At 48.3% G+C, this 14426-nt stretch overlaps 1 protein-coding gene across 1 annotated transcript in view; it reads right to left on the reverse strand.

Annotated features, from left to right (window-relative positions):
• Positions 1-335: 335 nt before the first annotated feature.
• Positions 336-14426, reverse strand: part of Mybl2 (MYB proto-oncogene like 2) — a 28836-nt gene continuing 14745 nt past the window's right edge. The window contains exons 7-14 of the mRNA XM_055602193.1: positions 12199-12486; positions 10251-10664; positions 9300-9439; positions 6186-6285; positions 4020-4133; positions 3054-3158; positions 1285-1434; positions 336-822 (exon numbers count right to left, since the gene is read on the reverse strand). Coding sequence (XP_055458168.1) covers positions 694-822; positions 1285-1434; positions 3054-3158; positions 4020-4133; positions 6186-6285; positions 9300-9439; positions 10251-10664; positions 12199-12486 — 1440 coding nt within the window. The 3' untranslated portion in view covers positions 336-693. The remainder of the gene's footprint in view (positions 823-1284; positions 1435-3053; positions 3159-4019; positions 4134-6185; positions 6286-9299; positions 9440-10250; positions 10665-12198; positions 12487-14426) is intronic.

Consider the following 14426-nt stretch of genomic DNA (forward strand, 5'->3'; position numbering starts at 1 on the left):
AAAGGAGGCAACTGCCTGGGCAACTGGTGCCACAACCTTAGGATATAGAGTCCTAGGAATAGGCAGCCTTCCGTACATTGGCTGCCAGAGTTTAAGGTACAGCCATAATGTATTAAAACAAAGCCATCATTCCAACAATCTCTCAGAACCTAACTCCATTCACCTGCCCCCAACTTCCACCCCACCCTGAGTTCTTGGAACCTTTGTAGAGATATCCACTAGGCAAAGGTCCACATGCCTACGTATCAGGAGAAAGCCACTGAGGCACTTCAAGGAAGATCCAGAGGGCAGTCATGGCTGAATAGGGAGAATGGTATTTTATTATTGAGGCAATGTACCAACGGGGGATAAGAAAAAGAGCGCCCCTAGCCAAGTCCCTGATCCTAAGCAGGGGTCTGATATGAGGCCAGGCTTAAGGAGAGCTTGGGAGACCCTAACAGGGCTTCTCATGGCATTGGGGACAGGACAGGCAGGCCCAGGAGTCGGCCTTTGTTCTGTTAGCACCAGGAACTTCCCAAAGCTAGACTTGTGGACAGGATATAGTGTGTTCCGTCTGCTGCCGCCTGAGTAGTCTGAGGGGCTGGCAGCAGAAGACTTTCCGAAGATGGTCACTTGACTGCGGCTTTAATGTACACCTCACCTCCCACTCTAGTCCCTGTAAACATGAGAGCAGGCTTGTGCCCTCCAAGCCCTTCAGGACAGAATGAGGGTCCGAGATGTGTGGCTGGGCTTCAGGCGGCCCAGGAGCTGCCGGGCTTTCTCTTGCATGAAGAGCTGGTCTTTGGTGCCCCCGCAGGCCACTATCTTCCAGGCGTTGGTCATCTGAAAGGAGGTGAGAGGGTTAGCTCTGTACATACCGTGGTGGTGCTGGCTAGTAAGGGTGGGGACATTTCTAGGATCCTCCCTCTAGAAGCCAGCTTCTGCTCCCTCCATTTTCCTTGGTGGACCTGGGGAAGCCATGCCTCCCCTCACATCTGTGGGCTTTAACAGATGAAGACCCTAGGATACAACAGCCCAGCAAGGGCCCAGGTCTGCCATCAGGAACAGAGCACTAAGCAAACCTAACACAGATAATGACCAAATGACAGCTAAGTGCAGGCCTCAGGAAGGAAATGGGGCTAGGAGCATCTCTCCAGGTAAGAAGAGGAATGGCTTCCTATAGGAAGTAGCATTTGGGCTAAGAATCATAAAAGTTAATTCAATCACAAAAAGAGCCAAAAGAATTTAGGACGGTCAGGCCCTGGGGTAAAAGGGCAAAGGGACCTGTTTACAGCAAACACTCACAGGAGCAGGGGCTGGAATGTGGCTCCGGGGCTTCTGGGCAGGCACCACCTTCTCCGGTTTGGCCTGTAGGAAACCCTGGTTGAGCAGGCTGTTATCCTCTTTGATACCTGGCAGGGCGAAGCTAGAGGAGCTGGATGGGATGCTGGTTGGCTGAAATCAAAATCAAGTTAAGTCACCACTTTGTCACAAGATCTTTGCAAGGAGAAAACAAAACAAAAACTAAACACAACCTGGTATCCTGGCACCAGCTGCTGAGATCTGGAGCAGGATCTCACTCTCTATGCCTCAGTTCCCTTTCAGATTTGGGAGTTTAGAGGAACTCCCTTAATCTTTTACTTAAAAGGATTAAAGAAGTGTCTGTGAACTGCTCATTTCAGAGCCCTTGAGTGCCAGCTTTTGTCATGTGAGAACCAGGCTTCCTTGTCCAGACATACCTGTAAGCACCAACTGGGATGTGCCATGCACCCACTAAGCACTCCTTGCTCTGCTCAGTGGCTTGCCTTCCTAAAGTTCCACTTGGGGCTGGCGGCACAGGTTAATTACTTCTCATACCCATCTCCACAGCAAAGTTCATGCTCAGGCCCTAGGCTCAACACCCTCCCTATTACTGCTTTAAAAGAAGTACCTCAAGTAGAGGCAGCCAAAGGTCTGAACGAAGGGAGCAAGTCCCCTACCTGGTAGTGTTCCCTGGACAAAAGGTTTTCTTCAGCCCTACCTGTAAGATGTTTAGTGATTCATATCCATCATTCATGCCCAGGCCCCCACCTCTCTACTGGTGTAAGGTCCAAATGAAACTCTAATTTCCCAAACTCCAAAAGCCTATCCTGATCCAGAAATGAGATCAACCTCAGCCTGCACTACAGAAGGATCTCTGGCAGTTAAAAAAGCCGGCATTCCTCAGAAACTTGTGAAGCCAGTTCCCCTCTACCAAAAGGAGCCTTTCCCTTCCCTCTGGCAGAAGGGAGAGATAGGCTCCACTGATGCCTATCAATGTATAAAAGTTCACATGGCCTCCAGGCTACCTCAGTATCTCATCTCCTCCCCTACCCTAAACTCCTTCCGGCTACTCATTTTCTCTATGACCATGCCATTCTCGCTATGCTTTTTCTGTTCTCTATCTGCTATGCACTACCTATGCTCTATCGCCTGCTATTGTCCCCTCTCTCACATTATCTAAATACCCTGGCCATGTCCAGTCTGCTGTCCATGTCCAATCTACTTTCTCTCTCTGCTCTGGATTCCAGATGCCTCTGAGAGCTGTTCCCACACATTTCTACAATTAAAAAACAAACAAATAAACAAACAAAACTTCCCCTTAGCCATACCATGGAACAGGCCATGTCAGTTTATACACTAGGGGAAGCCAGGCCACATCCCATCAGCTACAAGGGACCAGCAGCACAGCATCTGTGTTCTTAAAGGCAGTGACTTCTATGCCCAGAGGCTGGCCTGCAGGCCAGGTATATATCTCAGGTTATATGCCTCAACCACCTGGCTGTGCTTAGGGACACACATGGTTGACCCTCAGTGAGAAGGATGGTGCTAGAGGCCCACAGTGTTCTAGCAATATAACTCCTGCCAAATAAAAACTAGGAAAAACATCAGAACTGCTTGAAGCTCAGTCTAGGTACCCAGCTTGCCATCTCCTGCCAATTTTCCTAACACTGAGCTCAGCTAGAGAACCAGAAACGCATTGCACCTAGTCCTTTCCATCACTAGACAGCTCCAAAGGCAGACGGTTCCTAAAGACTTCATTGTCAACCCCTTACCAGAGATAGAGTTTTAGGCAGTGTAGACGACATCAGCTTCCCATCTTCATCCACAATGTCAAGAGCCAGAGACTTTCGGACTTTCTTGACAGGGCTTCGCCGCAGCTGAGGGTTGGGGAAAAAATAGGATGGTAAACGCTGGCAATCATATTCCCCACGGCCAGTGCCTCAGTGACCACCGTCATTGAACCAGGACTTCTGAGAGTAGAACCTTTAAGGCCTAGCAGCAGCTCTTGCTCTGAGGATACAGAAGACCAAGAGCCGCTGGCCACATTAGACTCTGACCCAGGTGAACTTTTACCCCACCAGACACTGTGGGTCCTTCCCAATCTTACTGCCTAGCTTTGACTATCATCTCTCTAGGGAAAACAGTCTAGGAAAAAAATCACAAAAACAAGGAGAGATTTGAAGTGCCACCTGTGACTAGAAGTGCTATAGACAGTGAAATGGGAAGGAAGCTGACCCCAAGTCTGGTATAGCAGCTGGTGTCCCTGTGAACTGCACCTCACTTAATGAAACCTCCATGCTACTTTTCATGGCTGCAGTACCTGACACTCTTACTAGTTCACCCTACTACTGAACTACTGTCTACTACTATCAGTAGTAGTTCCTGACTACTATCTGAAAGGAACCTTGGAAATCTGGCCTCTCCATCCCACATGAATCCAGATGGCAATGAGGTGTGTGTTGCATGCCTGTCTTTACCCACCAAGCTCTATGGAAGTCTCACCTGACCACTCCTGTACCCGCTACCCACAGCCAAGCTCACTTCAGAATGGCCCATGCACAATGTTGGATGAATGAAAGCATTGTTCAAAGCCCAGGAGGAACCAGGTAAGAAGCCAACACGCTCTCTGACAGGCACACTCACATAAGACATTTCATGGGTCCTCCTGTCCTCGGGTCTGACTGTCTACAGAAACTGCCCAGGCTAAGGTGAAGGGCTTAGGGTCCACAGCCACTCACCCCAGGCTTTCTTTTCTGCTTCTCAGGCCTCACATCATCCTCAATGATAAGCTCAATGCCAGCCTCAGAACGTAGCACTTCCTTCAAGTCCTCTTCCAGGTGTGGAGTCTGGGGCTGTGAGCAGAGGCAAGGGTCATCCACATGAGGCCCACTCTAAGCTGTGTGGGTCTAAGAGAGGTAAACAATACTAGGCAAGGAAAGGGAGCCTATGCCAGGGCACTGACCTCACACACATTGTTCATAACCACTAAGTGTACTTCCTTAGATGAATGGACAAAGCCCTTGACACTGAAAGGCCTATATATCCACCCCCACATTGCCGCCTGCAGCAATTATGTCCATAGAGTAGAAACTAAGGCTTATACCAAGAGCCTAACTCAGACCATGGCAGTAACTAGAATCCAGATTCTTGAGCCCAGCCTTCCCCAAGGTCCCAGCTACTCATGAGTCAAGGCAGAAGCAACACTTGAACCCAGGAATCTCAGACAGCACCTATCTATAACCTCAGCCCTTGTGATGCCAAGGCAGCAGGAATTAGCCCGGGCAAGTTCTGGGATCTGGGTGTGCTGGCTGGTTTTCCATTAGCTAGACAATCACTAGCGCCATCTGAGAGGAGGGAACCTCACCTGAGAAAACAATCCCAAACAGGCAAATCTGCAGGAGTATTTTCTGATTAATGATTAACGTGAGAGACCTACTGTGACCTACGTCCCCCTTGGATCCTGAAGCAACTGAGAAAGGCATGAGGAGCTAGCAAGTATACAGCATTCCTCCACAACCTCTGCATCAGTTCTGGCCTCCAGATTCCTACCCTGGGCGATGGACTTAAAACTGTAAGCTGAAATAAATGCTATCCATAAGTTGCATTTCATCAGTATTTTGTTGGAGGCTGGTCTGATGCGAGGTCTGATGCAGGGCAGAATGGAGTAGGCATGGCTAAGGTAAGGTTCCTGGGCTTGGAGAGGACAGGAGAATCACAGGAGAGAGACGGACAGGAAGAGAGGAGGGAAGGCGACACCATGATGGATTAGCGTGGAGAAGGAATCACATTGGCCTGGAGGAAGGACTCCAATAACGGTGTGAAAAGGCCCAGATGAAAAATACAAGGAAGTTTATTGAGATTATGAATGGAAAGTAAACCAGATGATAACAATTAAGGTGGATGGCATTGGATGGCAGCTGGGAGATGGATGGTGAGGTTATTGAGTCAGGGTAGGTGAAACTTTTTTTTTTTTTTTTAATTTACAACAACTGTTTTACCAAAGCAACAGGAAGACAATGGGCTTTGTAGACAAAAGTTATCTCAAAAACCAAAGAACCTACATACACTGAAAGTCCAGGCTCTTTCAGCCCATACTAACTGAGACACAGGGTGTCCATTTCCACTGCTCAGGCCCAGGAGCTCCAAGCAACCTCTCCTCTCTCAGGTGGCAAAGATTAGGGGTGAGCTCCTGATAGCAAAAAGGCATAGTGACACTTCAGAGGTCATACAAGGAGGCCCTGAACAGAAACTACAGCCGCCACGAACAAGCCTGATAGGCGGCCTGCAGCATTCTAGCTCAGCAGACAGCATCTCCACTCCAACAGTTAATGGCAGTACTAACTCTGCCACACTTACCCATCCCTGGAAACCTCACTTAACTAGAGTCCACCTCTGCTGAGGCCTCCCCTCCTCATGTCTTGCAGACTGGCTTACCATCTCCTTGCCTGAGCTGAATTACAGGAACGGACCACCCAATCCGGCTCCAGCCTTGTTGTTTTGTTTTGTTTTGTTTTTTTTAATAAGGTCTCATATTGCTCAGACTAACCTCAAACTTTCTAGGCAGATGACCTTGAACTTTTGATTTGCCTGCATCCTCTACCTGCCAAGTACAGTTATTAGAGGTGTGTGTCATCATGCATATCTTGGCCCTTTTCTTTACAGTAAGCTCTTTAGTTACTTAACATGTGTTTTAATGTTCACATCCCCTGTCCTACAGTTTCACCAAACACCACTACCAGCCAATGTCTGCCTGCCTGGCACACTGAAGCGACTCAGGAATACAGATGAGGTGACAAGTGGACACTATACCTTGCTGGGAGAAGAATAAGGGGGGAAAAAAGGGGCTCATCAACCCATCTTAGACGAATCCATCCCACGAGACCCACAGCAACCATGGCACATACCAGGGGTTTCAACGGTCCATACTTCTCCAGGGCATTCTTGAATGGGGTTGGCGTGTGGGGAGTGTTGTCCATGGAGTATTTCTGATCTGGGGTCACAAACCTGCCACGGGCCAGAGGAGGAAGCTCAGCAAAAGGACAGAGCAGACTACCGCTTGGCTGGTCATAACCAGTGCCTGCCGCCAACCCCCACACTCTTTCCTACCACATTGGTCCAGTACCCTGCCTGCCTTCCTTCACAAGGCTAGGTCAGGGACCCAGAGGAAGGGCTATCCTCAAATAAAGGACAGGAAAGAGGGGGGAGGAGACCATGACAATGATGCAGAATGTTGCCCCATCAACGTACAGTTTTGGGACATCCCAGAGACAAGACAAAGGCCTGGGAAGAATATACTCCATGTGCCCCCTCTACAGAAAGTGTGTGGTACTAGATAGAATACCAGGAGGCCATGAACTCCACAACTCCTCTCAAAACATGAGGGTGGAGGCAGAAATGTGGCAAGAACACACAATGGCCCCCATGTTCTCCTGTCCCCACCATGTTTTCACTCTAGCCCCTCCCAACTCAGGGGCCATATTGCTCTTTACACAAGGGCATGGTTCTACCTTCAAGCTCTGGAAGTTCCCTCCTTCGTTTTCTTTCGCCTCAAATTGACATCTACGTTTCCAAGATCTGGCTGTAGTGGAACCCCTCACCAGTGAGCTACTCCTCAAGCTTGGGCAACTTTCCCCTCATAGACCAGTGTCTACCACCACTAAGGGCCACGTGTTGATCTGTGACAGACCGTTCAGACAGTTGGCCCCTTAAGTTTACGATTGTGGCATGGCACACACACACACACACACACACACAGCATTGTGTTTCTCACTTCCTGTACAGTATGTTAACGAGACACAGTCTTCTATAAAATAGGTGTTGCACTGGAGCTTACTCAACCATAGAGTAAGCCATCTGAATATATTTAAGATGATTTTCTAGGAGTTATCTACTAAATGAAACATTTTTTTGTTGATTTTTAACTTTCGTGTGCATGTGCGCGCACACGTGCTTAAGTATAAGGGCCTGGGTATAAGTGTGCAGGGCCTGTGAGTATAGGTCCTGAGGGACTCTGGAGGGCATCGGCTCCCCTGGAACTGGAGTTACAGTGGGGGTGAGCCACCACCTATGTGGGTGCAGGAGCAGCCAGTGCTCTTAACCACCGAGCCAGCTCTCCAGCCCCACACCACTCCACGGTATTTTCCTCTTTTCCCTGCCGAATGGAAAGCACACACTTCATCACTGGGCTCTTCCACAGCCGCCTTTTAGGGCATTTTAAACCAGTGTTGGGTTTACCAGTGTGTAACTCCTCTGTAAGCGGAGAACATCTGTTACTGACCCACCCTTTCTTCTAAGCCACAAACAACCTCTTATGACATAGGAGGCTAAAGTTCTGGGCATGGCGACATCACACTGGTGAGGCAGGAGTAGGAAGAAAGTAAAACAAGATCAACCTCAGCTACATACTATGTTTCCAGGAACAAAACACCAGTTTGGAAATTTAAGTCTAAAAAACTCTTATCCAGTATGCCTTAGTATAAAGGCCACCAAGAATCGTTGGAAGATAATAATATCAAAAGGATTTGTGATTTAAAGGTGAAGTCTTCTACCTCTGGTCAAAATGGAATAGCAAGAACCACATACAGCCTCTCCCCAACAGAAGACAAACTGGTATTGGGGACATGTGACATCGGGCAACTAGAGAAAAATGAGACAAGCCCTTGGCTATTCCAGTTATCTGTTCCCTAGACACAAACCAGGGATGAACATGCAGGTGAAGCCCAGCAGACACATGAGCTGCAGATACAAGAAGTCCAACACTGGGCACCTAGCAGTCATGAGGCAGCGCCTGAGAAGGGCTGGCTGCCAGGAAGACGGCCTCACAGGAAGACAGCAGGTCCTCTGGAGTACTCAGCAAGGCACCAGCCCACGCAGACAGGCGAGGAAACCATGTACACCCAGGTAAGGACTACTCAGAAAAATGAGAGGAAACAGCACGTGACACATAGGTCACACCAGATGAGCTCCATCCCTTATTTATTCAGTCTTGGTAGGCCAAGAACTTACTATGTAGACTAGGCTGGCCTTGAACTCATAATGGTCCAACTGCCTCTTCCACCTGAGTGCTAGGGTTAAAGGTGTGTACCACCATGCCCACCTGGCTCTGTTTTTTCTTAATCTTTTAAAAGACATAGTTCTGGTGGGTGTGCTGGTGCATGCCTTCAATCCCGGCACTCAGGGACAGAGTCGAGGCGGAAGAAGTTGAATTCAGGGCCAGCCTGGTCTACAAATTACAAAGTGAGTCCAGGAAAGCCAAGGCTACACAGAGAAACCCTGCTTCTAAATAACTCAGCTGCACCCACAGAACAAAACATAAAATACAAAAAATGACAGTAGTTCGACTGACACAGGCCTCTAACACATTTGACTGGGCAGAAGGTCAGGCCTGTTGCGGTCTAGCATTCCTATTAAAGGGCTTAGATGTAAAGTCCAGGATTCTTGTTTGAATGTAAGAACTACTTCTTACAGACCTATCACTTTAGACTGAGTGATTGCTAAGCAATGGATTAACCAATTGTTTCTGAAAAGCCATTACATTGGGCAAATTCCTGAACTAGTTCCTTGGACAGACTACAATGTCTCTGCAGCAAAACCAGTGAACAGCAAGGAAGCAACTCTCATGGACCAGGAATTCCATTATGCCACAAGAGGAGGTAGACGCACTGTGAAAGCCCTTCCTCAGCAGCAGGCTCAGGACAGACACAACTGTGGTACTCCAGGCCCCTGACACAGAGCCCAGAAGCACTTTTCAGTTCAAACACATCTGATCCATACTTGATGCTTATCAAAAGAGAAAAAAAAGGTTAGGTTTGTTTCTTTGGGGGGACGGGGAGATCAGTTTGAACAGTTTCTGAGATCTAGGACTATCAAGCTAGAAAATAAAAAGTGAGGTAGAAAATAAAAGTGAGGAACAAAGATGATCAAGAGCCGGGCTCTGAGACAAGGGCAGAGAGGTATGGTAGCCACTCCCCAGGAGCAGATCGACCCCACTCTGTAAAGGGTAGGCAGGTGGCACTCACGATGGGTACTTCTGGTGCAGAGGCGTCTTATCCCTGTGCAAGGGTGTGGTGACCACCACCTTTTGGCTACACACTGGAGTGGACGTCAGGGAGGGGCTCTCCAGCTCCAGCGTATCCTGTTTGTTCCAGAAGTTCAGAAACTGCCAGGGAAGAGATAGGACATGTGACTATATGACCCCCATGAGGATTCTTGAGGCTTCTAGGAAACACAGGAATAGATCATCAGACACTCCTCCCCAAGACTGCTTGTTCTATAAGGTTGGGGTCTTGGCCTGACCTGTAGGACACCAGCAGAGACTTCTTCCTTCAACAAATATGACTCAGTCCTTCTGTCTTTTATCATCCAGTAAAGGCCCTGCAACTTTCTCAATGCAAACTATTCCTCTACCCATAAGAGTTCCCCTAGATCCCTAGTTATCAACTAGATAGTGTTTACAATCACCATGGGAACGAACTTCTGTGCATGCCTGCAAGGGATTTCCATGTGAGGTTAAATGAGCTGAGATAGCCCACCCTAATGCAGGCAGTGCCAGTCCGTAGGCTGGGGTCTTAGAACCAAATAAGAAGGCGAAAATGAAGCCAAACTGGACACCATTCTGCCGTATGACTGGCTGTCGCGTGAGCAGCTCCTGTCAGCACCTGCCAGTTGTCTTTTGGCTTCAGTTCCAAAGTACAGTCTACCAATGGGAAGGAACTCATGGCAGTAGTGACTAATGACCTCAGCCAGCACCACCCACAGCCTCTTCATTTATCACTCATCTGGATTTATTTATAACCCCGAGTGTAAGCTCCATGAGGACAAGGCCAGCTCTGCCGCTGCTCACCACTGAGACCCCAGCACTAAGCACAGGGAGACAGTGAATGCTGATTATGTGTGTACCTGTGCTAGACCCCTACTGGGCACCAGATGTTTATATATGGAAGCCAAGGCAGCCAAAGGGGCCCACACACCTGAGAAGGAGAAAAGGGAAGGGTTTTGACAGGTGTGCTCTTCGGGGTAAGACTGTTACAGGAGTCCAGGAAGGACAGGCTGGCACTGTTCTCTGTGACGGGCGAAAGGGCCACTCGCCGTTTCTTCTGTCGCTTGAGCACTGAGGGTGGTGTGCCAATCCCTGAGACCCCAACCTCAGTGCTAGGGGAAATAGGGATCAGCTCGCCCCGGCTGCTCCGGCTGAGGTCTGAAATAGTGTGGCCATCGAGCCGATACTCAGTCATGTTGGGCCCCGGTGTGGCGGCCTGGTGAGATGATAGTGCCTGCTGCTGCTGAGATGTCTGGGGCTGCATTGGGCTGCTGTTGACACTGCCCTCTGCAGATGCTTCTTCAGGAAGATCAAATTTACTCAGGTCACACCAAGCATCAGGGTCCTGCCAGAAAGGGAGGTTAAAGTCCTAATACAGTAGGACCTAAATGATTACAGGAAAATACAGTGTCAAATTCGATCCCCTTTCCCCAGGATTAGTCATTACTATTTACATTCATTTCCTCAGTGTTCTACATCCTATACTGAAGTTTGAATGGGATGCTTGCCCATCAACAGCCTTAAGATCCCCATAGCAACCTGCTAGGAGGACATGACTGTTTTACGTTGTTAATTCACTACATTTATTTACATGTGAGTGAAAAGGAGTTAGTTCTCTCCTCCTACCATGTGGCTCCTGAGCATTGAATGCAGATAGTCAGGCTTGGTGGCAAGTGCCTCTATCTGCTGAGCCACCTCACTAGCTCTTTCCTGCTTTCACACACCAAGGAACCAACTCTACACTCCTAAGAATGACCAAGAATCACATGTCCTCCATCTTTACCCAAAGGGCTTCTGGAAACAGAAGGCTCCACTTTGATGCTGGAAACGTGGTCCCGAGTAGATCCAGAGCCCAGTTGCAAGTTGTAGTTGTGGGGTCTTGCTGGAGCCAGGGACAGTTTATTCTTAAGAGTGGAAACTAGCTTGTAGCTAGGCTGACCTCAAACCCATACCCTGACCTCAGAGATCAGAGGTCCAGGAAACTGATGGCATCTTGGCAGTAGGAAGCATATCCTGCAGGAATGCCCGGGGAGGATACTCAGGAATAGAGTAGGTTTTGTAGATCCTTTTCCTGATCTTCCCCAATCCCAGAAGAAGAAACTGTGGAAAAGTCTGAGGTCTGAATCAGACATCAGGACTTAACTCCTGGCTGAAGCAGGCGAAAGCTGGATGTCACATCAAAAGGGGCAGCCCCACCCACAGGCTGTCAGGCAAAGTCATTGTTTAGCTGTGTTCTCAGAAATGACACATTCTCTCCTAGAGCCACAAGGCCCCTCCCCACCGCTCTAAAGCTATAAACAAGTGCTAGTGAAGAAGAGCCTCTGCCCCGGGGGTTGCAGGAAGCTCCAAGGAGACTGCTTTGAAGTCTATCAGTCATGCTGGGTTGGCTTTCTGGTAATACAAGTCTTCAAGTCACCCGTAATCCCTCAAGCATATCCATGGAACTCATAAATTCATCATGCTAGACCTGTGTACAATCATTTCTTTGATCTGTCCTTGGTACCATGTATCTGGGGTAAACAGGTGTACGTATGTGGGTGGGTGGGTGCGTCTGTCCCAAAAGCCACGTAGGGAGAGCACAACCTAAAACAGCATGGCCTTGGGCTGAGCAGCCAAACACATTTGCTGCACCAGAGGCAACTATGACTCCTGACACTTCGGGACTCCTCTCCAGTGAGACCTAACCATGTGGTGCCAATTTAGTGCCCTCTCTGGAAAACCTTCTCACCCCACTCCATGCTCTAGGGCAAAGATTGCAATGATCTCACTGGCGTCCACAGCCTGCTCAGAGCTGAGCAACCCCCATCAATCAATAAATGCTAGGAGGATAATGAAAACAAACAAAAAAGGTCACAGGAGAAGTGCTGGGACCAACATACCGATTCGATAAAGTCCAGGGCTTCAGAGAGACTGGACCCTACAGCAGGGATGAGGAGGTTCGCCGCCTCCACCACCCATTTGTAGGGCAAGCTCGTCTCTGGCGAGGAGTCCTCCTGGTATTCACGCTTGAGGAATTCCAGGGTCTCTGGGGTATGCACTTCTCCCAGATCAGCAGGGACAGGCTCATGCTCATTAGTAGAAGTAACAGCTGCGGCAGCCTCCTCCTCACTGATCTCTTCCTCCTTCACAGCAGAGGGCGCCAGGGGCCAGCTGGTCATAACATTTCCCTGTTGGATGCAAGGGAATGCTGTATATCTTTGTTGAAGTATCAACTATGCTACAGTTTCTAGCTAAAAACACATAATCCAAATCAAATATTAAGCAAACGCATATGAATGGAAATTGAGAGATATTCCAACTATACTGCACACTTGAAAAAAAAAATATTTGCATCATTGACACAGGGTAATGCGACTTATGAATAAACAATTGATACTGATCTGTCTATAACAAGATGACCTATAGATAAATAAGGCAGAGTTCCTGAATCCATGCTGGGCATGGTAGCACTTGCCTATTATTCCTTGGACTTGGAAGGCCAAGGCAGGAAGATTACCAGAAGTCACGTAGTGAATTCCACAGCAGGATGGGCTAGAGATGGCTCAGCAGGTAAAGGTGCTTTTGCAGCTGGGCTGGGCAACCCGAGTTTGATCCATAAGACCCATAGAAGAAAACACGACTCTATCCTGACTTCCACATGTACACACTTACTAAAAATGTCTTTTAAAGTGAGAAAACAAAAACAAACCATTACCACACAAGGTTCAGAATCAATGTGGAAGTCCCTGAATTAGAAATAGACAAACATGAGCATAAGCGACTTCCCTTATCTTAGGAAACACAAGCTGAAGCACAAAGCATTCACTCAGGGAAGAAAAACATAACGTTTGGTTTTTCTTTTTTGAAGGCAGGATCTCCATGTAGCCCCAGTCTACTTGAACTTCTCTATGTAGACCAGCCTCTGCCTCCAGGGTGCGTGGTCCCAGGAACCCAGCCCTAGATAAAGCAAAGCCTAATCGGCCACACGGAAGTAATACAAAAAGTTAGTGAAAGTCTGGCAAATGGGAAACTGAACTAAGCCCTGGAGCTGCAGGTCAATGAGACTGGTGCTTATCTAGCAAGGACAAGGCCCTGGGAAATGGGATGGGGATGGGGCCAAGCCCGTGTATACATGGGAACTCCTTGCCCTATTCCTGAAACACTTCAGGATGCTCATTACAGAGTCTGAAAGTACATAAACCCTATCCCAATACCATGTGACAGAAGAAAGGAAATTCCTTTGCAACAATAACTCTTAAGGCCTACTAGTAAATGGGCCCAGCCCAAGAATCCCACAAATTCAAGGCCAGACTAGGCAACATGAGAACTGCTCAAAAACAAAACAAAACAACAAAAAACAAACAAACAAAAAAGCTGGCCTGGAAAGATAGCTCAGTGGGTAAAGGCACTTGCTGCGAAGTCTGATGAAAGATGAGTTCAGTCCCTGGGACCCACATGGTAAGAGAGAACTCTGGCAAGATGTCCTCTGACCTCTGCCTGAACAGTGGTATGTATGTCCCTTCTCCAGCACACTTTTACACAGGATTAATAAATGTAATATAACACTGAAAACAAAAGCAAACCAAAACACACGTCTGGAGAGGAGTGAGTGAAACAAAGGTTAAGCTGGTCTCCTGTGCTCTGGGCCCATGTGGGGCACAGACCCGCCCCGGGAAGGCCAGAGCTTCAGATAGCACTCCAGGGAAGAAAGGTCCATCAATCAACTGACTTTCAACAAAGCAGGATCTTTGGTGGTAGCTCCCCACCTACGGCTCACAGCTCCCCTGGCAGATGCTTTTTCTTTCCCTCAGAAGCATCAGGTTGAAAGCATGCTGCTTAGACATGCAGGAAACTAAAGAAGCAGACTTCACCGAGGAGACCTCCGGGGAGTTGGGAGCAGAGAAGACATCCTTTCACTTTCTTCCACCCTTCTCTCCAACTTCAATTCACAGCCCCTTTGCACAGCTGCATTTGTCATCAGGGGGTCAATTCTCAGAAGGTGGAACCCATCTCTAGCAGAGTGTGGAGAACTAATATAAGCAAGTCTCTGCTAAGCAGTAAGTAAGGAGGGCACAAAGCAAGCATACATGCCATTAACTAGCTCTGCTCACAGGAAGCACAGACAGCA

The sequence above is a fragment of the Psammomys obesus genome, unplaced genomic scaffold, assembly GCF_907164565.1.
Source record: "Psammomys obesus unplaced genomic scaffold, mPsaObe1.curated_primary_1811, whole genome shotgun sequence".
In the NCBI taxonomy this organism is placed as follows: domain Eukaryota; kingdom Metazoa; phylum Chordata; class Mammalia; order Rodentia; family Muridae; genus Psammomys; species Psammomys obesus.